Source organism: Rhinolophus hipposideros, assembly GCF_964194185.1.
Source record: "Rhinolophus hipposideros genome assembly, chromosome: 10".
Taxonomy (NCBI): domain Eukaryota; kingdom Metazoa; phylum Chordata; class Mammalia; order Chiroptera; family Rhinolophidae; genus Rhinolophus; species Rhinolophus hipposideros.
In genome coordinates this window covers 50,158,945-50,183,417 of record NC_138056.1, presented here as the reverse complement: position 1 = coordinate 50,183,417, position 24,473 = coordinate 50,158,945, and the positions used below count along the sequence as shown (strand labels likewise).

At 55.7% G+C, this 24,473-nt stretch overlaps 1 protein-coding gene across 1 annotated transcript in view; it reads right to left on the bottom strand.

The window, feature by feature from the left end:
• MYO7A (myosin VIIA) overlaps positions 1 to 24,473 on the bottom strand; it is an 80,752-nt gene that overhangs the window by 25,141 nt on the left and 31,138 nt on the right. The window contains exons 9-27 of the mRNA XM_081062335.1: positions 24,258 to 24,411; positions 23,138 to 23,214; positions 22,403 to 22,522; positions 21,513 to 21,655; positions 20,246 to 20,456; positions 19,605 to 19,740; positions 16,786 to 16,892; positions 10,863 to 11,000; positions 9,358 to 9,516; positions 8,816 to 8,908; positions 6,613 to 6,707; positions 5,712 to 5,796; positions 4,895 to 5,113; positions 4,331 to 4,438; positions 3,144 to 3,353; positions 2,576 to 2,779; positions 2,177 to 2,353; positions 1,631 to 1,720; positions 167 to 294 (exon numbers count right to left, since the gene is read on the bottom strand). Of these exons, the coding sequence (XP_080918461.1) occupies positions 167 to 294; positions 1,631 to 1,720; positions 2,177 to 2,353; positions 2,576 to 2,779; positions 3,144 to 3,353; positions 4,331 to 4,438; positions 4,895 to 5,113; positions 5,712 to 5,796; positions 6,613 to 6,707; positions 8,816 to 8,908; positions 9,358 to 9,516; positions 10,863 to 11,000; positions 16,786 to 16,892; positions 19,605 to 19,740; positions 20,246 to 20,456; positions 21,513 to 21,655; positions 22,403 to 22,522; positions 23,138 to 23,214; positions 24,258 to 24,411 (2,654 nt within the window). The remainder of the gene's footprint in view (positions 1 to 166; positions 295 to 1,630; positions 1,721 to 2,176; positions 2,354 to 2,575; positions 2,780 to 3,143; positions 3,354 to 4,330; positions 4,439 to 4,894; positions 5,114 to 5,711; positions 5,797 to 6,612; positions 6,708 to 8,815; positions 8,909 to 9,357; positions 9,517 to 10,862; positions 11,001 to 16,785; positions 16,893 to 19,604; positions 19,741 to 20,245; positions 20,457 to 21,512; positions 21,656 to 22,402; positions 22,523 to 23,137; positions 23,215 to 24,257; positions 24,412 to 24,473) is intronic.

Genomic DNA, 24,473 nt, shown 5'->3' with positions numbered 1-24,473 from the left:
ACTAGCCAGCAGCAGAACTAAACCTAGGGCTAGTTGGCTGAATCTGTTGTTAAGGTGACAGAGCCACAGCTCAGCCACCAAAAGCCTTTCAGGGCTGCACTCCAGGAAACGCGGGGCGCCGCCCAGCCAGCCACCACCCCCTGCAGCCCTGCCCTTCCCCGCTGACCGGAGCGCTGGCCGCAGGATGCCATTGCCAATGACGAAGTGCAGCTTCTCCAGGTTGGAGGTGGGCCGGTCCTCCAGCATGCTGTTGCCCTGCACGGTGGACTCCCCGTCATGCAGCCTCTTGGTCACCTGGGCCACAGGGAGGGGAGAAGACTTGACCTGGGGACCCTGCCTGGTGCTTGAGTCTGCCCACTCCTCCGGAGAGCAGAATCCTGGGAGTGCCCAGAAGAGCTGGCTCCCAGCACTGTCACACCCTCAAGTCCTGTCATATTCCACCCCATGCAAAACAGACATTAGATCAATGACTGACCCCCAGAGCTGGGAGCACTGGCCTGGTGGCACCCCCTTCTGGGGATAAGGCTCCTTGACACCATATCCCCACCCTCTACCCCAGAAAAGCCCTTTCAGCTAGAATAGAGACCTGCTCCTCCCACTCCTGGCGGGACCCCTATCTCTCCAGGGTGGGTCCCCCACCCACAACTCTGACACCCCGAGTACTCCCCAGTCACCATCACCCATCACCGATGCCCTGGCCCCTCTATGGGAACAGCCCCTGGTCCAGGTTCTTACAGATGCATTTCTCCTCTCTGGTCCCACACAGCCCCCAATGCCAGCCCTATGCCTTGCCCAGAGACGCAGAGTTAGTGAGAAGGTGAGTGGTGGGAACGTGCCCCTACAGCTGGGAGAGGTGTGGGAGGCCCTCACATCTACTGAGCACCCACAGCCATCATCTTGTGCCATGCCTCCAGGAACCCATGGAATGGGCATTTTCTTCCATGGGTGTCTCAGATACTCAGTGGCAAAGGTGGGATTCGAGTCTGGGGCTACGTGATTGCAAGACTGGATTCAAGCCTCAGATGGGGAACAGGACAAGGGCACAGGCAAAGTGGGCTGTGGAAGCCCCAAGAAGAAGTCTGATGGCTGTAGAGGGGTTCAAGGAAGCTTCCTGGAGGAGGTGAACCCCAGGCAGAGAAAAAGAAGAGGAATTTTAGGCAGAGAGACTGGTGTGTGCACATGTAGGGGGATGGGGGAGCCAGGCACCCTGTTCTGTAATGCCTTGTTTGTGTCTGTCTGCCCTCCCAGCCTGGACAATCCTGGCGCACAGGACCAGGGTGGTGCCCAGAAAAGGCAACAAGACTAAATCCATGCATTCAAACCAATCAATGGTGTTAATGCCCATGGACTCTCATTCCACAGAAAGGTCCTTGGGTCAAACTCAATGGGTCCATGCCCTGGCAAGAAATGTCCTTCCTCTCCCCACCTGTCACCAGCCCTCCCCAGCTCTCAGGTCCCCTCCCCTGAGAAGCCCTTCCTGACATGGCCTCAGCCTGCGCTCACTGCCCTCTTGCTGTCTTCCCGATCACCCCCTATGCTGTCCTGCTGCCAGCCGTCCCAGATCCCATGGGTCCCAAGACCAGGCTTGCCCGGCCTGGGCCACCGAAGGCAGCCCAGGGCCTGCTCTAACCTCCTCGGTCAGCTTTGACTTCTTCTTCAGGGTCAAGTGCACCAGCTTGTGCCTCACGCTGCTCTTCTTCTGCCCCTCAGGGAGCTGGACCTGAGGATCGATGGGGATCAGGGTCAAGTGATTGGGCCCAAAGTAATGATGAGAGAGTTGACAATGGGGCTATGGCTGGAGACGTGTCTTACTGCCACGCTAATGTGTATGAGGGAGGCTCCCCACATTCCCACCTCCCTGCACCAGACAAGTGATAGATGGGAAAACGGAGACTCAGAAAAGTGCAGTGGCCTGCCCAATGCATCAGTATTAGCACTGGTTCTGCAAAGCCCGTCTGCTCTGCCACGTTGGCCTCCCTCACTCGGGGCAGCACTTTGCAGTTTACAAAACGCTCAGACATTTGTTTCCACGAGTAGACAGAGGAGAGCGGGCAGTTGAGGAGGTGAGGCAGAGGCAAATTTTAGGATGCTTCTTCTGCACCCCGAGGCTGGGGGTGCCAGGCTGCCCTGCCCACTGTCCTGGGAGGGACATCGGCTGGGGGCACCGGGGCCTCACCTCCCCCTCGCCCTGCAGGGTCTGCAGCTCCCTCTTGTACGTCTTCTTGCCCAGGGTCTCATATATCTTGGTCATCACAGGGATCTTCTCGCTGCCGTCACTCATGGCCGTGTGGTACTTGGGCTCTGGGAGGTCCCCCATGAACCGGAGGATGGTGATCCAGACTGCCAGGGCTGCCTGGGGGCAGAGCCACGCGAGTTAGAACGCCCACGCCTCGGAGACAGCGAAGGCCACCAAAGGAACCTGGGCGTTTGGGAGAGGCCTGGAGAAGCCCACCGGAGGGCCACTGTGTACCCAGCGTGTTCCTCGGCTGGGGGCTGGGGTCAGTCAGCCCTGGACCTGCCCATCAGGGACCCGCCACCTCAGTACCTCCACTGCCAGCACAGCCCCCGCCCTCACCAGCTGGTCGCCCTCGTCGTCATGGTACAGCAGCGGCTGCTTGAGCGGCCGCCGGGTGTAGGTGTGTGTGGTGGTGCCCTGGAAGTAGGTGGCAGCGAACTTGGCGAACTTATACTCAGAGAGGTCCTCCTCCTCCTCATCAGGCAGGGGCAGGGCCGCGTCCAGGTCCTCCTCTACCATCTCCCTCCGCCCGCGCTCCAGGTCCTGAGGAGATGAGCGGGGGTTCCTGCCATGGGGGCAGACTCGGGGCCTGGCTGCAGTCCCCCAACCTGTCCCCGGGGGGCCTGGGTTCATCCTCTTCACTATCCAGACAGAGCCCGGTGCACCGCAGGTCCTCAACATACAAATGAATAAAAGTTTGTCAGTGGCCTGGAGGAAGACGGTGACTGACACAGGTCACATGACAGGCTGGTGGCCGGACAAGGCCTGGGACCTGAGGCTCCTTGCTCGGGTCCTCTTTGCTCCCTCTTCTCAGAGGGGACCAGGTGGACTTTAATGCAAAGGGGCACAAGAGGAGGGAGGGTCATTACACTGGGGCTGTCCCCAGTCCCCGTCCCCAGCCCGGTACCTCAAAGCCACTAGGTGCCTGGCCCTCCTGGCCCGGCAGGCCGCCTGAAGTCCCCAGAAAGCCAAACATCTTGTCCACCATGTCTGAGTGGTTGATGGGCTCGTGGCGGGCCCTCTCCATCTGCTCCAGGAGCTCCTTCTTCCGCCGAGCCTCTTCCTTTTCCTTCAGCTCTCTCTCTGCGTCCTCACGCGCCAGCTGGGCCAAGCGCTCCTGGGAGGTGAGGGTGATACAGAGGAGACAGCTTCAGGGAGCAAGTCCTCCCTGGGGAGCCCAAAAGAGCCCCTGCAGCAGCCAGGCCACAGTCCCAACCTTCCCCTGGGCCTCCTGACAGCTGAGAAGGACTGAGCCGCGGGCTTCCCCACCCTGGGCCACACCTGCTCAGAGCCCAGTGCAGACAGACGCCAACAGTAATGCCGCCTGCCCTTCAGGACTCAGCTGGAAGACCTCCTCCAGGAAGCCTGCTCGTGCCTCCCCAGCTGGAGGGGACCAGCCAACCAGAAATCCCAGCTTGGACCAGCACTGTCCAATGGAAATGCAATGCTGGTGATGGAAGGAGAACTGACTCTGGGTGGTAAACACACATCATGTATAGATGATGTATTACAGACTTGTACACTTGAAACCTATGTAACTTTACTATCCATTGTCACCCCAATAAACTTTAATTAAAAAAGAAAAAGAAATATAATATAGGCCATGCATAAAGTGGCTACACTTAAAACAGTGAAAAGAAATAGGTGAGATCAATTTTAATAATATATTTAATTTAACCCAATATTTCCAAAATATTATGTTAACATGTAATTAATATTTTAAAAATAGTAAGTACTTTACATTCCTTTTTTTCTTACTGTCTTTAAAATCGAGCATGTATTTAACACTTAGAGAGCTTTGTTATTTCAAGTACTCATTAGCCACATGCTGGTGGCTCCATACTGGGCACTCTCACCGCAACTCAGGCTTTTTATCTAGGTGTTGTCTCCCTGCTAGAAAAAGTGCTCCTGAGGACGTGGACCCTCTCACTCTGGAGCCACAGCCCTCTGTCCTTTGTCCTGCCTGGCCCAGGACCAGGTACCCAGACCACGCATGAAGGAAGGCTGCATGGACGGAGGCTGGGCAGCCCGTATTGGGTGAAGGCTGTTGAACCAGTGAATGGACATCTAAGGGCAGGGACGTTCTCGGCTCACCTGATGCTTGCGTTCAGCCTCCTCCTTGGCCTTCTTGGCGCTCATCTCCTTCCGGAGCTTCGTCTCCTCCGCCAACCGCATTCTCTCAGCCTCCAGGCGCCGCCGATACTAAGGGAAGGGGCAGCCCGTGAGCACGGAGCCCTGGGTTCTGCCTCACCCCACCTGATGGGGCTCTGGGGCTGGGAGATACTGCGGCAAATAATTTGGCAGATGGGGAAACTGAGGCATCTGAGAAATGATCCAGGTCACAGAGTGGGCTGGGGGCACCGCTGGTCCCAAAACACCAAACCAGGTTTGCCTTGGCCGCCCCACGATTCACAAGAATGACTGGGGTCCCCACCCTGCCCTTGGCTGGGATGGTGAAAATGAGAGGTCTGGCACCAGTTTTGTCCTTCAGAGGAGGCATAGCCCTAGGTGCCCTCCGTAGGCCTCAGCCAACAAGTGGGTGATTTGTCCTCCTGAGATGGAGCAGCACCCCGCCGAGGACACTGTCCTCATGGTGTTGGGAGCTGTGGGTCCCGTGGACTCAAGACCCCTCCCCCGGGGCTGGCCTGGACCCCTCACCTCAGCTCGCAGGCGCCGGTGAAGCCTGCGGGCGATCATGCCCCGGGCGTAGGCCTGCACGGTAAGCACCGCCCAGAGGCGGTGGCGGAAGGCCTTGCGCACCAGGTAGGCGCGGCAGCGGGCCTGGAACTCGATGATGCGCCGGCGGGCCAGGCGGTACTGCCGGTGCAGCTTCCGGGAGCGGTGCAGGGCCTGCAGCCGCAGGAAGCCCAGCCGCATCTGCAGGACAGAGCCCACTCAGAGCCCCGACTCCAGGGGGACCTTCACGCTGGGAGCCCCCGCACACGGGCCCGCTCTGACGGGCACGCCCTGAAGGCCCCACTCGTCTCCCGCAGACTAGGACTTCCCAGAGGGGAGCCCCACCTCCTCCCAGACAAGTTTCCCAGGAGTGGCCTTGGCTGCCCTTGACAGGGGCTCCTGAGAGGGTCCCCCCCCCCCCCCCGGAGAGGACCCCATCCTCAGACCGCAAGCTGGTCTCCTTCCTGTCCACCTCCCCAGCCCCAAGTCCAGGCTACAGCCCCGTTGCTCCTCTGAGATCCATGAGACACACCTGCTCCTGGCCCCCTCTGAGCTCTCTGATGACCCAGTGCTCATACCCACCAAAACATTCCAGAAGTAAAGCCCAAACACTGCAACCAGATGGGAAAAGCCGAAAGAACCAGACTTGGACTTTGGGCTGGAGGAATGGTAGGAGCAGGCTAGGGCAGTGGCAGGAGGCCACCCCGTCCCCAGGCACAGGTAGGTCCTGCTGCTATGGCAACGGGGCCAGGTTCAAAGGCCTTGTGGGGCCAGCGGCAGCCCCCGTGTGGAGCCTCACCAGCCCGTAGTTCTTCCTGCAGTTGTGGCCCCTCCAGTGCCTCTGGATGAGGGTGGCAGCGTTCTTCATCTTCAGAAAGTTGGACCTGAAACAGCAGCATGATGTAGGAGATCGTCCTAGCAGAGACTCGGCACCAAGAGGCAGACAGGGTATGTACGGGTGGTGTTTGGAATCAGGAGAGCAGGGTGAGTCCCAGCTCTGTGTCTCCCAGATACATAACCTGGGGCAACGCCACATCCCCTCTCTGTGCCTCAACTTCCTCATCTGTAAAGTGGGTAGAATGATACCTGCCCTGCCTGCCTCACAGGCTTGTCATATGAGCCCCATAGGGAGCCTTTCCAAAGTGTTCATTGAATGAATAAACGTATGACTAATAAGTAAATAATATGATGGATGGATGGATGGAGGGAAGGAGGGAGGGAGGGAGGGAGTGACCAGATGAACTGCAAAAGCAGAAGGTTGTGGGATTTCTGTGGAGCCTGAATCACACTCCAAAGTCAGTCCTGCCCATTTGTGACTTGTCCCAGCGGTACACACGTTCCTTATATCAAATATAGAACACACTTTGTGATTTATAAAATCTCAAGTTTCCTCTTTGAGAAATTTCATCAGGAATCCGAGACCACAGTGTCCACACGTCTGTGCCTCATGTATCCACCTGTGTATGTTTGTGTATAGGTGAGTGTACTGTGTTACTGAGTCCACGTGGCACAGACGGGATGTGTGAATCGTGTCTGGATGTTCATCCATGTGCTATCCATGTGTGTGCTGGTTTCTGTGGTGTGCGTGGATGTGCATGCTTATGCCCAGTGTTCACATGCAGGGCACAGAGGTAAGCCAAGCATTCGCGCACGCACCCGTGTGTGGGCGCCAGTGGGGAGGAGCACTTCCGGGCATGTACCTGTCTTTGAACCCCCGGATGACCTTCTGGAGGAGGATGACTCTGTCGGTGATGGCCTTGTCCCGCTCCACTTCCAGCAACATGTCATGGTGGTCCTGGGGGGCAGAGCTCGTGAGCAGTGTCCTACCAAGGCCTCCAGTCCTGGGGCTCGGGCTACCCCAGGTGGGCTCTCTCTTTTCTCACTCAGAGTCCAGGCCTAGGGCTCAACTGGGCCCCCCAGGCTCCCAGCCCTGCTCACGGGGCAGCCTCTCACGGCCACCAATACAGAGAGAGGTGACTGAGGCTGTTTCCCAAAGGCCTGGGTGGGACAAATGGAGCAGGAGGAGCCTGATTTGACTGGGTGGGGTCAGCTGGCTGTACCCCTCTGGCCTTCCCTACTGAGCCCTTGCCTTTCCTGATGTCACTGTCGCATTAGTTCCTGACCTGGGCCAGGCCACTTTCATAACCCGCCAGGATCTTGGCAGCCGCGTCCTACCCAGTCTCCTGGCTTCTGTTGCTCCCCCTGGCCCCCCCTAAGGAGGTAACTTCCTCAAACAAATCTGATGGTGACCTTACAGGGATACCCCCAGGTTCCCAGGGACTCCTCCCCTGGCACCCAGGCCCTCCATGATCCAGGCCCTGCTGACTTCTCCAGGCCTCTCTCCTCCCAACCCCGAGCTCCCAACCCTCACTCCAGTTAGACAGAACTTCATCATTTATTCAATGCGTATGAAGTGAATGTCTCCATTGTTAGCACTGTGCTAGGTGCTAGAGGGGAGTCTCAATGAACCAGGGAGATGGGCCTTGCCCTGGAGAGGCGGAGTCCTGTGGGAGAGCCATATCCATCAGCAAATCACAGACCACGTCTCTTGTGGACGGGGCTCAGCACAGATGAGCTGCTCAGCCAAGCCGTGCTGAATGAATGAATGAATGAGAAGTGGACATCGAGGCTCTGGAAACCACTGCCCATTTCTGAAGAGCCCAGAGAGGTGAGGATGGGTCGATGATAGTCCTCAGAACTGTCTCGTACTAGGTGCCATTGTGCTGCATGCCTTCTCTCCCTTACCCACCTGGGCTGGGCATCAAATCAATTCAGGCTGGAAGCCCAGCACCTGACCTTGGGCAACTCCCTTCTCCTTTCTGAACCTCTGAAATGGGCATAATAATCCTATGTCACTGGGTTGCTGTGACAACTAAATGAGATCATGGATAAAAAGCCCACACTGGGGTCTGGGCAGTTGTGAGGTGCACAGGCAGGGAACAGTGGACACATTTTTCCAATAAAGAAATGAAGGCTCAGGGAGATGAAGGGACTGGCCCGTGGCCCATCAGCCGGGAGGAAATTAGACTGGACGCCAGGACTCCCACCCACTCAGGACTGGCTCCTCCCATCCCTCCACCCAGATGCCCTGTACTGACAGGGCTCCACCCAGTACAAAGGAAGGAGCCCTGTCCCGTCACCCAGGACAGCCAGAAATCTAGTACAGCGGAAATGGAAATGGGGAAGCTGGGGTGCTGGGAGTTCACACTCTCCCTGCTGCAGCTTCCCCACCACCATCAAATCCCAGCAAGCTCTGGACTCCCCATGACCTAGTTTCCTTCTCTTAGCCCTGCTCCCTCCCCAACTGCCAGGCTCCAATGTCCTGCCCAGGCTGCTGTGGGAGCCAGAGAGCTCCAGCCTGGGGGGGGGGTGGGGGGCACAGAGGGTCCTCCACAGCCCCAGATGAACCCTGCCTGACAGGAAATCACAGGAGGAGACCTAAAGATACACTCAAGAGGGCTCCCCACTCCCAGGCACATCCCATTTTACAGATGGGGAAATGAGGTTCAGAAAGGGCCATGACCTGCCCAAAGTAGGGAAGACAGTCCTCCCTAGATTGAATCCAGGCCTCCCTGCTGAGCCCACCTTGATCTTCTGTTTCCTCACCCTGGGTCAGTGCTCTGACCCCGCCCTCAGGTCACAGATGGGCTCAATACCAGCTGCCCCGCCCCCACAGCGATACCCCAAGGTTCTGGAGAGGTGAGGATGGGTCGATGATGGTCCTCAGAGCGGAACGAGGAGGCCTCATTCCCCACCTGCTTCTCCTATTACACACTGCAGGGCAAGAGGATCCAAAGGCCCAGCACTGACCCCATCTGATGCTGTAGCTTCTCTAAAGCGGCCACTTAGGGCATATTCCCACCCATGACGGGAAGTTCAAAGGGAGTCAGAGGCTGTGCTCACCTTCAGAAAGATCTTGGTTTTGCCGATCTGCCAGTCATCATGAGTGCCCAGCACAGCTTCAGCCATGCGCTTGCATGTCCCCCGAAGGTCATCCTGGGGAGGAGGTGCACAAGGGAATGGGCAGCCACGCCAATGGGAAGGTCACCTGCGTGTCCCTCCCGAGGCTGGGAGGCAGGGCTCTTGCTCCAGTTCTGCCCCTGACTCGCTTTATGACCTCAACCCGGTCCTGCCTTCTCTGACCCTCGCTGTTCTCCTCAGCTCCGCAGGATAACTGCAAAACCCTCTTCCACAGCTGACATCCAGGGCACGCTTGGCAGCCCTGGTCTCACCCATTACACCACATATGTGACGTCCACCCCTACCGAGCACAGCCATCAAAGCCTGTGGAGGCACCCCACTGCCTGACCCCCGTTTTCCCAGCCGTACCTGAGGTGGCTGAGCCGGTGTCATGCCCAGTATACTGTCCCAATGAGAAAACTGTGGCCCTTACCCAACCCAGAGCTGGGACTCCCCATCCTGCCATCTATGGCCCAGCTCTGTACCTGCTTGTAGGCTGGCTTCACCCCGGGCAGCAGCACTCGGTATCGCTCCACAAACTCCACAAAGCTGTAGCGGATGGGATAGCCAGCTCGACGGATTCGGATGGTCTCCATCATCCCTGAGTACCGCAGCTGGCGCACACACAGGTGCCGGTCGAACAGCTGCGGGCACAGAGCCAAAGCCATCAGCACTGGCGGCTCCTGCTGGGAGGCCGGCTCTGCTCCTCATTTCCCCAGCCCCGGACCAAGGCCACACAGCCCATGAGGAGCAAAGGTGGGACTGAACCTGGATCTGCAGTTCAGACCCACACAGCAGCACGACATGAGACCCTCACAGCGGGTGAGCTGGTGCTTTGGGGGCACAGAGGACAGATGGCTTAATTCCCCCTTGGGACCTCTGGAGGGGGCTTCATGGGGGAGGCAGTCTTTGCTCTAACCCTGACAGGAGAGAAGGCACTGAGGTAGGTTAGAATATGTGCAAAGGTGTGGAAGCCTGAAAGTGCAGGACACGTTGGGGGACTTTACAGGGATTGAGGAGGCTAATTCATGCCAAGGTTATGATAGTGCAGGTAGTGGGTGCCTTGCACAACCCCAGGGGGTGGGGTGCCCTTCATGTTGCAGCAATTATAGACTCGCAAGTATTCAGACAACTTTCTGGCTGCTGACGGTAAAGTGCCTTAAGAAGGAGACACATTTTTCTAACTGGTGCAAGTCATATTTGTCATGACAGCAGGGCAGGGCAGGGCCCCCTGGGGTTCCTGGAGGGGCTGGGAAAGCTAGGGAGGGAGCAGGGAATCAAGGGTTTGATTTGCATTTGTGAGTCTTGTCTCTCACTGTAGTGGGAAGGGGACCCGGACAGGGAAGACAGGCAGCAGGAAGGCAGCGGAGCACCGAAGACATCCTGCTGCCGAGGTCCAGGCAATAGAGGCTGACATGTGGGTCCAGAGAAGGTTCCAGAGGCATCTGAGAGTGAGAGAGATGGTACCTAACTGCCGTGGCAGGGCCCTGGCCTCAGTCCCCTGGACCTCCTACCTTAGCCGGGGAGCTCACTGGAGCCCTCTGTGACCTTCATGCCTCTGCAGACCTACCTGGTCCTGAGTCCAGGGGGACTGGCCAGCCCACTCTGAGGAACGTTTCCAGGCAGGGGACAGGGACAGTATTTCCATGGGTGGCTCCACCCACCTGTTTCCTTTCCCTCCATTCACTTTCACTGGCCTCTGCCTTCCGTGCTACCCCAGACCCTTCAGGCCCCAGCTTCCCCCCAAGCCTCTGGGAAGAGCCTTGTGGTACACAACACCCACCCCCCCAGAACCCTGAAAGGAGGGGGCGCCCAGTGAAGGGCTGCCCAGACTCCCGGCTCTGTAGCCTCAAGCCCCTTAACTTCCCTGAGCCTCCTCCAGTCCCACATCTCAAACATGTGGGCCATGGAGCACCCTGCCCCCCATGGCCCGCCCCCACCCCCACCCCCAGGCTGGGCTGGGACTAGCCCCCTGGCCAGGGCCGCTCACCATAGGCTTCTTGAACTCGTTGGGCTTGATACAGCGCACGAAGAAGGGCTGGCAGGCCCCCAGGGTACGCATGAGCAGCTCCAGCGACCGCTTGAACTGGCTGCTGAGTGTGGGCGAGCGCTTCCTGGTCTCCGCGCCCTGGGGGGACGAACCACAGCCATGGGAGGGGCTGACCTGCCTCACTCCAGCACTCCAGGAAGGGAAGCGGGAGGGAAAGTCACTGAGGTCAGGGCCTCAGGGAGAACCGCCCGGGAAGCCACTGGCCAGCACTGCCCTTGGGGTTTTCTTGTGACTTGTCTGGTCTGGGCTAGAGCTTGGACCCCAGACACCCTCCCGCGCCCCCCTCCCCCGTAGCCTCCTGGCTCCTGGGACCTGGGCCAGGAGAAGTGCTGCACGGGAAGCTGGGGAGCCCCAAGTCCCCCAACCCCCTGGTGTGCTGGATGAGCTTCCTGAGTCTCCATCCTTCCTTTCCCAGAGTAAATGAGTGACCTAACTTAGTCACCTCAGGGCACTGGGGTCATCCCTAGAGAAAGGTTAGATAGACCTAAATTCAAACCCTGGCCCCACTGCGTCCTAGCTGTGTGATCTTGGGCAGGTCACTAAACAGTGCTGACCTTTCCTTTCCTAAATGGGAAGAGTGCCATCTGTCTAGCTGACAGGGCTGTGCAAGGGTGAGCACAGAGTATGTAAACAGCAACCTGGGAAGTGGGGGTGTGGGGTTAGGGGCAAGGAAGTGTGCTGCCTTTGCCCTCCCCTCCTGTGGGACTAGCGAGTCAGCAGCAGGCTGGGTGGGGCACACCCCCCCAAAATCAGCCTCCTAAGAAGGCACACAGCTGGCCGCCCACAGTGCTGGCCCAAGGCCCTGTGCTCCATCAGTGGTCAGCAGGCCACTGACCCCTGCACTTCCCTGCCCTGTGGGGTCCCCTCTCAGAATACTGTGAGGGGTTTGTTGGGGGAGGAACTGAGCAGCAAACAAACAGGAAGCGGACCATCTCAGACTGATACCGGGGAAAGACACATAGAAACCAGATTCGTTTCCAAAACATTTTGGTGTTACTGTGTCCCCGGTGAGGATTTCTTATGAATAAATTTGATTCGCATTATAAGATTTTATACTTTAAATAATTAAACGAATTTTATCTGATCTCCTGTAGCACCAAAACCAGGGGTACAGAGATAGACGTGTGAGGTACGTGGGGGAGCAGAGGCATCAGAGGCATAGACAACATGCCCCAGATTAAAACGAGACTTGCCGAGAACAGCCAACGCTTGCTATTCTGAAATTTGCCATGTTTTCTGTTTTAGTTTTATTTGGAACATATTCTAGAGTTTTGCCAAGGGAAGCTGGGAGTATTTGCATCGGGGTAGGGTGAATGTCAGGTCTGTGGCCCCCACGGCTGCCCCCGGACCTGCCCCAGCAGCAGCACGGGGTGACCCCCACTTAGAGAGGGGGCTGTGCGGGTTGGGCTACGCCCAGCCTACGTTAGAGCCCCTGCCCTAAACACACACAGCGGAGACACCGACACACACTCATACACACAGCACACAACACACTGAGCACACAACACACTGAGCACACAGCGCATGGACACAGTACACACATCCTAACAGCACACAAACACACAACAGGACACAACATACACACAGACGCAGCACACACCTGCACAGACACACAAAGCGCACACGTACACACACATACAACATACACTCTTCTTTGGGGTTGATCATCGTCCTGGGACTATTTCTGGTCTGTCTTCCCTGCTGGGCGGAGTCCTGTGAGGACAGGCGGGTCTGCCTTGTTTACGGCTGTGCCCAGGTCTGGCACGGTAACCGGCGACAACACTGCTGACCTGGCGTGGCGCTGAACTGGTTCCAAGTAACCAAGGGCTCCCGAAAATTGCCCACCTTCCAATTGCTCAGGCCCCACATCTAGGAACCGTCCCCCACTCCTCGTCTCCTCAATCCAGTACGTCAGCAAACCTTCTTGGCTCCCCCTCCAAAACCGACCCCGGATCTGACCACTTCTTACCAAGTCCTCCACAGTCAGTCTGGTCCAAGCCTCCCGCATTGCTCTCAGATTACTGCAATAACCTCCCAACTGGTCTCCCTCCTTCTGTCCCCACACTCCACATGGCCCTCTACTCCGCTATGGACGCAACAGCCCGAGTGAGGCTGTTAAAACACCAACCCAGTCGTGTCTGCCCGCTCGGAACCCTCCAAGGCTTCCCGAGTCACCTGCATGAACACCAAGGTCCTTGTCAGGACCGACGATGTCCCACAGGACGGAGTTCTAGTGACTGCTCGTCTCCTGCACCCTGTGCTCTTCCTACACTGCACCCGGCAGGCTGAGGGCTGAGGAAGCACCTTGGGGCTTTGCCCTTGCTGTTCCCTCTCTCTGTAACGCTTTTCTTCCAAAACACCTGTGGCTGGCTTCTTTACCTCCTCATCAGTGTCTCAGGAGGGCCTTTCCTGATCTCCCTATTCAAAACTGCGAAGCCCCACCACCGGCATTCCTCACTCCTTCATTTTTCTCCATATCACTTATCACCACCTGACATACTATATATTTTACATATTTATTTGCTTATTAACTATTTCCCCTTCTGCTGGAACGTAAGTCCCATGCAGACAGAGATTTTTTTCTGTTTTGTTCACTATTACGTCCCTGGGACTGAGGACAATACTTGGCATACTCTGGGCACTCAGTAAATATTTGTGATTGAATGAAGGCGTGAGTAAATGGGGCTGTGCAGCTGCAGAGTCTGCGGTCACTTCCCTGGCCACCTGGGTTTCTGATCTGCTTTATTTCATTGAGGGTAAAGGTGCTCCTTTTGGATATTCCTTGTTTTCTGGGATAATCTAAAGATATCTGGGGATGAGGTGAAGGAAGTGAAAAGTCCAAAAGTCAATGTTGACTCCATGGACGGGATCTGAGGGGCGGACAGACACCTGAGCACCATGTGAATGAGGTTGGGAAGTCACAGGCGGGAGAAGCCACCGGCACAAAGAGTGAACGAAGTGTCCTGTGGACTCAGGACCCTGGGCGCATGTGACTAGAGTTAGATTAACGGCGGTGGGGGTAGGGGGGTTGCTCAATGGCTTGGAAGAACTACCGTCCTCATGGCTCGGCGGAGCCCTCCAGCAGCAATGGCTGGGGTGAGGCTGCCTGGGTGCCTTGGGGAGGCAGACAGGAGAGTCAAAGGATGGGAATGCAGGGGTTGGGAGCCTGCAAAGGACTGAATTCAGAACACTAGGGGGAGGCATCTGGGCTTCCACCCTGAGGAAAGCACTGTAGCTCATACACTGTATCGAATAAACTGACTTCACACTTCACCACGCTGATTTCCACGTTCCTTTAACAGAGCGATCATGTTTCCAGCGGTTACGAAGCACTGTTTCTTTCCCAGAGGTGAAGCTTACAGAGACAGCATAGCACAGTGAAACAGAGCAGGGACTTGAAAAGCCTCACTTTAGCCCTCACTTGAATGAGACCTTGGACAAGTCCCTGCACCTTCCTGAGACAGACGTGGATCAAATCCCTGTGTGTTGTAAGCTGTGTGACCCCGAGCAAGGCCCCTCTGGGCCCCAGCTTCATTAGCTGTAAAATGGGAGCAATAGTAATTACTCGCAAGGTTACTAGGGGAGTGACTGAGGTGAGAAATATAAGTGCAGAGCTCACAGCCTGGCCCAGAAGAGTACATGTAATTGGTATCAAAGTGTCACCACTGTGTCTAATTCTGTGCTCCAATAACTCCGTGGACCATTCATGGAGACCTCAGGGTCTTATACTTGGCACTCTCCATGGTTGCTCAGCAAGTAGATTCTAGTCCCAGGTCCAGGGGAAGGAGCCTTAGAACGGGAAACTTCACAGTGTCCTTTCCTGATACTTTGGAATGAGAGGAGAAGGGGTGGGTGCAGAAGACGGGGTTCCGTGGTCTCCCAGAACTGTCCAAGACCAGGAGGAATGGGTGGGTCAGGCAGGGGGTGGTCTGGGGACTAGAAAAGGAGAGGAAAGAGTGGAAGAGGGCCCAGAGCCACACCTGTCCCCAGTACTGTGAACCTGCGATAGGTGGGTTCAGGGTTGGGGCTGCTGGGTGCTGGTGCTTCAGGTACCTGGAGCCCCTCTCTGGTGGTGGCCCTTCATTCACCCCATCTGCAGGATGGGCCACCGTGTTGGCCTGGGGAGTGGGATACCAGGGCCAATCCATGGGCAGAGGATAGAGGCCACCGTGCAACAAGCTCCCTGCTCCTGATATGTGGCTGCCCTGCTCCGCTGTGGCTTTTGGGAATTGTCCCAGAACTCTGTGAGGCACTGGGCAGCGGGGGGCGGGGGGGGGGTGCCAGATGTGCAGACAGGAAGAGGGACTCAGCACTAAGACTAAAAGTAGGGTGATGTCAGTAGTAGGCCGAGAGAAAACTGAGGGTTGAGAAAAGGGAGGCAAAGGGGATGGCAGAGCTATGCTTCTGCTCAGGGGTCCCCAGCACCTTTGGGACCTCAAGTGCCTTGGGAGGCGCAGCCTGAAGGTGATGGTTAGGACATACAAGGGGTGCTGTTCCAAGGCCTTAGGAGGTCTGGGGACAATGACTTGTAGTGCCAAGTCCCAGGTGCTGGGACTTGGGGTGAGTCACACCCCATCTCTGAGCTTCAGTCCCCTGTCTGCAAAATGCAGACAATACCACCTGCCCATCCTGCCTCACAGGATTATCACAGGATCTGACCAAATCGCAACGTGGAGACACTTAGCGGGGCTTGGCTAAGTCAAAGACTCGATTCGGGAGAGGCTGTGGGTGACACGGGTTCGATTCCAGCTCTGGCCCTGGCTCACAGGGTAGTTGGGCCAGTCTTGTTTCTTTTTCTAGGACTCAGTTTCCTCCTTTAAGAAACCGAGATGCTTGCAGTACACACAACTCAAAAAACAAAAGAAAACAAAACCACTCCACAAACCACTCCACAAAAAAACACATTCCAAAAAAAAAAAAAAGAAAAAAAAAAAAGCAGCAGCAGCAGCCAGCCCTTTCCCCAACCCTCAGTGCCACGGGAGCCAAGGACACAGCCCAGCCCCAGGGGCTGCTGAGGCCTCTCCCGCCATCCTGTGACCCCAGGTCTGGGTCTTTTACCTTCGCAGAAGCTGCTGACTGGCGGAGAGTGCCCGATGAATAACCACAGAGAAACTATAACAGGAACCACAGTGCAGTGGGAGATGGGAAGGGAAAGGGGCAAGGAGAACGTGGTGGGTCAGAAAATGGGAGGCAAAACCCACAGGGAGAGAAAAGGAGCCTCAGGGCAGAGGTCTGAGCTCCTGAGGGCCAGGGCAACATGGGCATCAGAATGAGCACCAAAGGGGCAGTGGCTCTGCCTACCCGTGAGCCCCTCCATGTACCCTCCAGGAAGCCATGGGACAGGAGGAGAATATGAAATAAAAAGGCATCTGATATGATCCTGCAGGAAAAGTCCACCAGACTACCACTCTAGGGACAAAGGAAATGTAGAGGGTGGGACATTCTCTGCCCCCTGTATGTGGTCCAGGGCTACCACAAATATGCCCTTTATGCCGTTTCTCGGAACACCCACACCCATTCATGTCCTTGGGGCTGGACGTGCTCCCTTTGCCTGTGCTCCATTAGCGCTAGAGGTCCAGTTATGGGGACCCCCATCTTAAAACGAGTCCTAATCTGGCTCTGCTCTGTGCCCCCTCATGTGACCCTTCCTTGGGCCTTGCATCCCACCTGCACCCCACAATCAGTACAAGAGGAACAGATGGGAGGACCTTGGAGGCCCCCAAGTCTCTCCTGGAACTACAGCAAAGCACTGCGGCTAGAGGGGCTCAGCTGAAGCTATTAGACAAGGGCAGAGGGGTGCTAGACTCAGGCCTGGCTTCTGCGGGGCCCTTCCCACCCAAGGTCAACCCCGTCCTGACGTTACCATGGCGACGTCAGCTTGGAAGATCTGCTTGATGAACTTGTTCCTGGAGGAGTGGACCAGCTGGATGATGTCTCCATGTAGGGTGTCCCGGTTCTTCTCTAGGAAGCCTGGGCAGCGGCAAAGAGTGGTCACACCTTACCAGCTCTGGCAGCCTCTGCCAGACAAGATTCAGCCCTTCCCCAATCCTCCCCAAGAGCCAGGAGGACCCTCAAAATTCACTTAGTTCAACCACATCCATGCTATAGTGGGGGACATGGAAGCATGGAGATAATAGCAGCTTGCCCAAGATCACAGAGAAAGTGAGGCGCAGAGCCAGAACTGGAACGCTGTCTCCGCCACCACACAGCCCCTCTCTTCCAGACCCCCTATGAGAGAGGGGCAGGAGGTCTCAGTCTCAGGGAGGGAGCAGGCCCACCTTCCTGACTGAGACACCCAATGCCTGAAATGCCAGCCTTAGTCTTTTGAACAAAGGTGTCAAAAGACCTTGTTAAGTAAATGTATCACCTGAGAGAGAATACATGTTGATCTAGTACCATCTAGTAGTAAAGGAGTTAATTAAAAGTAGCTTGTATTTATTTGGACCATGCCTTATGTCTTACAAAGTGTTCTCACAGCTCTGATGATCACTGCCCCTGGAGACATGGGACAGGCAGGAATTATCTTCTCATTACACAAAAGAGTAAACCAGTGTTCAGAGAAGCTAAGCAAGTTGTCTAATAACACACAGCCAGACACAGGCAGAGTTAAGACTCGAACCCAGGACCCTTGGCACTAGCCCACGGAGGTTCCCCTGCACCACACAGACCTCAGAGAGACTGCCATTCCCAGGAACTGAGGAGTTAGGAACTGGTTAATGGGGGGCCTTACTAGGGTGGGGCAGGAGACAGGGTGCCCAAGGGCTGGGGATGCCTGGGGAAAAGGAACACTGCAGAGAAGCAGCACCTTCTCCCCACTGCCCCAGCTGGTACATGGCACAGAGACCCAGTGCCAAGCTGTCCACTGGCGTCTGAGGAGAGGAGAGTTGCAGGCAGCGCTCGGTAGTGCAAGAATGGGCTCTGGAGTTGGGACGGAATTGTAGGCTCTAAGTAAAGCTCTATGACAGACTCACTATGGGACCTTAGGAAGGTCCCCTCTGGGCCTCAGCTTCCTGTGAAATGGGAATGACAGTACCCATAAGCTCTTGCTTCTCTTCAGATCACCTAACACCACACCCATGTCATAGATAAAATGCTAGATTAAAACAGTACTTTTTGAACCAGAAAATGCTGGTAGAATTGTTTAAAGCAGTTGAAAACTGATTAGTGACTTAGGCAAGTCCTTTCCCTCTGTGGGCCTCAGTTTCCAAATCCAGTAAAATAGATGACCCATATGGACCCTCCAGATCCAACATCCTATAATTTTATAACTTCATGTAGAGTTCGCTCATTTTCATTTCTGTATCCTCAGCAACAGCATGAAACCTGGTATAGAATGGATGCTCAGTGAAAGCTGGTTGAACAGAACTGAAAGACAATCCTCTATTACTCCGAACAACAGACCCTTTGGTTTCTCCAACAGTCCTTCGAACTTAATGTTGGCACCCTTCTTTGTAACAGCAGGGTCAGATCATGCATCCAATAATTTAGGGAGGGCTGGGCAGCCTTCAGATTCCATCCCTGCAGCCTGGCTCACTGACACAGTCTACTGCCTTCTGGACCAACGCAATGAGGAAGTATGAAACCAATGGCTCTTTGCTGGTTTGTTTTTAATTTCACCGGCTTGGACTGTGGGGGGGACCCTTTGAGACTGAATGGCAGGAGCTCAGTGTTGACAAATTGCACAACTGATGCCCATTCGCGGTCAGCCCTTCATTCTACGGTGGGAGGGGAGGGGTTGGCAAGGGCAGACTGCAGGCTTTTGACAAACCCTGTAAGAATCCCAAGTGGGGTAGACTTGACTGTGTTCTGACCTTCTCTTTATTTCTAGTTTTAAAACAAACCCCACTGCAGTACATCCTTTTCAAAGCTCACACTTGGTCTTGCTGCTGAAAGAGTCTGGGCTGGTTCTAAGCCTGGCTTTGCACCCAATAGACGGTGTCGTGTAAGGACAGTTAACCTCCCTTTTGAGCGCATGTTTCCCGTATGTGCAAAAAGGCATTGAACCCACCCAAAAGAATTGAAAGCAGGGTGTCAAACAGATACTTATACAGCCATATTCATGGCAGCACGATTCACAATAGCCAAAAGGTAGAAACAACCCAAATATCCAGCAACAGTTGAATGGACAAATAAAACACACACACACACACACACACACAATATTATTCAGTCATGAAAAGGAAAGAAATTCTGACACATGCTACAGCATGAATGAACCTTGAGGACATTATGCAAGTGAAATAAGTCAGACACAAACCGACAAATGTTGTATGATTCCACTTATATGAGGTTCTTAAAATAGTGAAATACTTAAAGACAGATAATAGAATAGAGGTCATCAGGGCTGGGGGTGGGGGAGGATGGGGAGTGACTGGTTAACGGGTACAGAGCTTCTGTCTGGCCTGAGGAATGGGCTGTAGAAATGGACAGTGCTGTTGGTTGCACTGTATTTTGAATACACTTAATGCCACTGAATTGTAGACTTCAAAAGTGTTAAAATAGTAAATCTTATATTACGTATTTTACTACAATTTTTTTAGTCTCTTCTAAAAACAAAAGGGGAGCAGTGAGCCCCCTTTCCTGTTTCCTGAGGCCCCCCTCTCTGGGGGTCCTTGTCCTGGCTGGAGCCCGGGAAGGGAAGGAGGGCACAGACAGAGACATCCCCCAGCCACCCGCCGGTACCTTGGCTCTCATAGTAGACGACACCGGCAAAATGGTTGATTCCAAACTGGGTCTCGTAATTGTTCTTGGGAGGAATGTAGTTTGCGTTGAGCTTGTGCTGGGAGTTCAACTTATATAACATGGTGGTGTCCGTGCCCTGTGGAAACCAAGCGGCGATGGCTGTCGAACCCCCCGTCCCCACCCTCCACCAGCCCCACTGCCTATCCTGCCCCACGTCTTTGCACACTCTCTTCTGTCTTTCTCAAGATCTTCCCTTCCCTTTATTTAAACCCCATATAGGAACTCTCCATTACCCTGTCTGTGAAGGGGCTGAAGTGGAACAACACAGCCTTGATAGTACGTCCCAGTTTAGAAAATTAGTTCCACAACATCACTAGGTGTCTGGAGCACCTAGTCTGGGCCGGCTGCGTGCTCAGATCTTCATTGTTTGGTCCAAGACCCAACAGACTGTAGGTGATTCCCAAATGTCAGATGCGTGCACTTGAATTGGCTCCAGAGCCACCCCGAGAGGCAGGTATCATCAGTCCCATTTTGCAGATGAGGAAAGCTGAGGCTCAGTGTGGAGGGGATTTGTGTGCCCTGCCCATTGCCCCCCTGGCCGGTAGGCAGCCATGGAGGACCCCACCCTGCCGCAGGCCCACCTTGGGGAACTTGCTCTCCTCGTCGATGAGGGAGATGATGTTCATGGGCTTGTTGGCGATCATGTCCAGGGCGTCCTGGTTGTCGGTGAACTCAATGTGCAGCCAGTCGATGCTCTCCAGGTCGTACTCCTCCTGCTCCAGCTTGAACACATGCCGCACAAAGAACTGCTGCAGGTGCTCGTTGGCGAAGTTAATGCAGAGCTGCTCGAAGCTGCGGGGGGAGAGGGCACAGGGGACACAGGACAGGAGAGATGGGTGGGTGTCACCCAGGCCCTGCTCCACTGCCCAGGGGCCCAGCTCTGCCTCCATGGGCAGCGTGCCCTTGGGCACGGGTGCCCATCGTGGACTCTCCAATCTCGAAGGTAGGGCGGGATTGTCAAGTCTAACTCCCTCAATGTGCACGAGAGAAGCAGAGAGGGCAAAGCACTCACCCAAGGTCACTCAGTGAGTCAGAGGGAGAGGTAAGGCTAGGGCTGGGGGCTTGAAACTCCCAGTGCAGGACCCTTTTTCCCTGCATGACCAAGTCCTGCAGGGAGCGCTGGCAGGGGGGCCCCAGCCCTGGGCAGAGCACCTGGGGTGAGGAGAGCCGGGGCACTGGGCAGGTGGACATAGAGAGGGACCCAGTGTCAGCAGAACCTGGGAAGGGGGCTGACGACAGTTGGAAGCAGAGCCTTGATGACTGATCTCTGAGTCACCAACTCTGCACTCTCCCACGTGACACTGTGTTTTCAATGTGGGTATTTTGGCAGTGGGGGAGGGCTTTGAGGCATCCAAGCATTACAGGAATTGAAGTGACTTGCCAGGGGTCACATAACTAGGAAGTGGGACAGGGCCAGCTGTCTCCAGCCCCAGGATCCACCTGGGCCTTCTCCATCCGTCTTGTCTGCCTCTCACATGGCCCCCAAGAGTATGGGACCTCAAGTGTGACCCAGACCCCCAGATTGAGCTTGGCCCAGGCCTGGCCTCACCTGCTTTGAGGCACCTTGCAGCGTGGACACTGGGCAGATGGAGCCCACGATCGTCGTATTACAGCCTCACCCCTTGCCTACCCGTCCCCTGCCCCCGGCTGGCCTCCGCTGACTCCTGGGACTGGAGGGGAGGGGAAGGAAGGGGAGAGGGCCCGCCAGACTAACTGGAACCAAATTTTCCAACGGCCTGGCAGAATGTGTTTGGCACCAACTAAATGTAGTTTAAAAGGAGAGAGGTGACATTTCTTATGTCTGTGCTGTGGAAGAAGATTCCCACAAGGCAGAGCCCTGCGTGGTACCTGTTCACAGCAAAGTTCTCGAACCCAAAGATGTCCAGAAGGCCGATGGAGCGGCGAGAGTTCTGCACCTCCTGGGAGGGGGGCTTGTAAATCGCTGCGTTGATCTTGTCCACGATCCAGACAAAGAGCCGCCCATAGATCCCCTGAGAGGCAGGGCAGCCTCGTTAGCCACCGGGCGCAGCCACACCCTCCCAGGAGATAGGCCTCGCCCCTGCTCCCTTTCAACAGCGTGCTGTTGGAAACCGCCAAGCCTTTCCTCAAGCTGTTCCCTCTGCCTGGAGCACCCTTTTCTGCTTGAAAAATTCCTACTCATTTTTCAAAGCTCCTCCGAGAAACCTTCCCTGACCTCACAGCTTGGGAAGGAGCCTTCCTTTGGGGTCCTATCTCTCCATCCATCTCTGTCTCCCCAGCAGCTCTGAGTATCTTGAGGGTCCCAGAGCCCAGCCCAGGGCCTAGAGCAGGGAGGGGCCCAATGGACAGCAAGCACATGACTGTGCCCTCCCCACCCGACCCAGCCCCTTTACTGTCTTCTTTGAAAAGATGGGAAAGGATGGCCCTTGGGCTGGGAACAGCACAGCAGACTGAGTACCCAAAGAATATGACCCAGCACGAGGCCCAAAGATGGTGGAGATCAAAGCATGCCAGGGTGGAGGGCCGGGGGGACCAGAGCTGGCAGGGCCCCTGGAGGGTAAAATGCCCAGCCCCTTGTGGGACGAGTGGAGCTCAGGGGAAGAAAGACCCAGAAAGAGCCAGTGGCCAGAGCCCGGACCTATGGGCAGCCCAGGGTCAAGGCCCTCCGCCAGCTGTGTGGACTCCTTGGCTCCTGCCCGTTCACAACCCAGCCTCCTGATGGGCAGGGAGAGCCAGTGGCCATTCCACAAACGGCCCACCTTGACGAAGGCATCTCGCACATCCAGCGCCTGCTCCCTGCTGAGCGGGGTGGACACTGTCTCCCCCCGAGTGATGAGGGTGCGGCTGGTCAGGCCGTTCATCAGGTCTGGAGGGTTCACCTGGGGGGTGACATTCAGGCACTCACCCAGCCACCTGCAGGCCTGTCCCTCCCTCCGCCTTACCAAGAGCCCCCTCCTACTTTCTACCCAGGCCTCGCTCAGACTGCTCCCTCCACTAAGAATGCGCTTCCCCATGGCCTCACAGCCAAATCCTCCCACGCCATTAAATTGCACCCAAATGCTGCTGGGAAGGAATTACTCTCTCCTTGACAGGCCTGTCCTGTCCCCCTGGCATGTTACCTGTGCCTCACAGCCTGGCTCTGACTCTGGCTTTATTTATCCCAGTTTCCAATCCAGGGCAGAGCCTAGTGTTTGCTACATAACTGACAGACTGACTCACTCAGGGCCCCAGGCCCAGGGCCCTCACTGTTCCCAGGGGCAGCTGGGCTAAGACAGGCAGTGGGACTCCCAGGCTCTGGGCTCTACGCCCCCACAGGCACCGTGCCCAGCACAGATCCTGCACACAGTTGGTTCTCAGGGTTGAACTTCTCGGACTCTTCAAGCAGAGGATCCAGCACCTTGGTCCGCACATGTCCAGGCCCCTGAGCCTAAGGTCAAAACTCTCCCTCCAACAGAATCGGAAGCCGTTGTGGAGACAGAAGACCAGGCACTGACCTCGAGCAGGGACGCAGTGGTGGCCAGCGACGGGGAGAAGAGAACCTCACAGGCATCCAGGTTTTCAAATGTGCGGGCTGTGAGCAGCAAGAGGGCACACTGTCAGGTAAGGGAGGGTGGGCATGGGGGCAGGGGGTAATTTAGGAGGACCAGGAGCCATGTCCACTCTTAGGGGGCCTGTCCTATTCACAGAGGGCATCAGCACTGTGATTAAATGCTACTCTGGGTCCATATATGTTGATGAAGGTCTTCATCATGAGCTATGGGCACCATGAGGGTAGGAACCGTGTGTGTCCAGCACCTGGCTTCATGCTTGGTGGCATCCACGTAGCAGACACTGGCAGTAACACCCCTCTCCCCCAACCTCCACTCCAGACCCCCAGAGCAAGCCGGGGCTTCTATAACACAGGCTTTGTGAACTTGCTTAGCTCAGTGCCTCATACCATCTGTCCTTCCCCAAATGTGCCCTGCTTTCTCAGGCCTCAGGGCCTTTGCACAAGCTCTTCCTTCTGCGTGACGCTCCCTTTCTCCACATCTTGGATCTGGGATCATTCATGCATTCACTGAACAAACTTTCCCAGAGAGACAGTTTTGACGTAAGCTCAGGCTCTTACTCGTCTAGGGACCATGTTGATTACCCAGGGCAAGAGCAGAGTGGGACTGGTTCCTGCCTCAGAGGACCACCTCCCAGCCTGGCACATAGTAGGTGTCCAGGCAGTGTTAGACAAATGAACATGTTTCCTTCCCTAGCCTTCCCCCTTTTCTGAAGATGGCTGTTTAGTCACTCACACCTTAGTATGAATTAATTCAAAGATATACCCTCTCTCCAAAACATCTGACCTTAAAGAAGAAACCAGATTTGAAAGGGATCTTAAAGGGCCCATAGTCAACACTGGTATACTTTACCTGTACATCTCTATTGTGGGATTTCAGCACAGTGAAAGCACACCTGAAGCTAGCAGATCTGTTCAAATCTACCACAAGTGAATTCTCCACCCCAAAGAGGATATGTGCTGGGACAGAAACTGAGCCACCTGGACCCCCTGGATAGCTAGTTGTTGTGCTGCCCTTGGAGTCAGTGCAGGGATGGGGTGGGGAGTGTGCCTTTCGGGCCCCTCACCCTCATACTGCAGGTTGCCCAGGTGTAAGATGGTGGCCAGGAGCTTTGAGATCTCCCAGTTCTCCGTGTCGGTGAACATGAGCACCTTCATGGCGGAACGGATGTTGGCGTACTCCTGGCTGTCCTCCCGGCCCTCACAGGTTATGCAGTTACCCTGGTGGGCAGGTGTGGGAGAATGGGTACAGAAGGGCATCAGGGGGGCCAGGGGTATCCCCC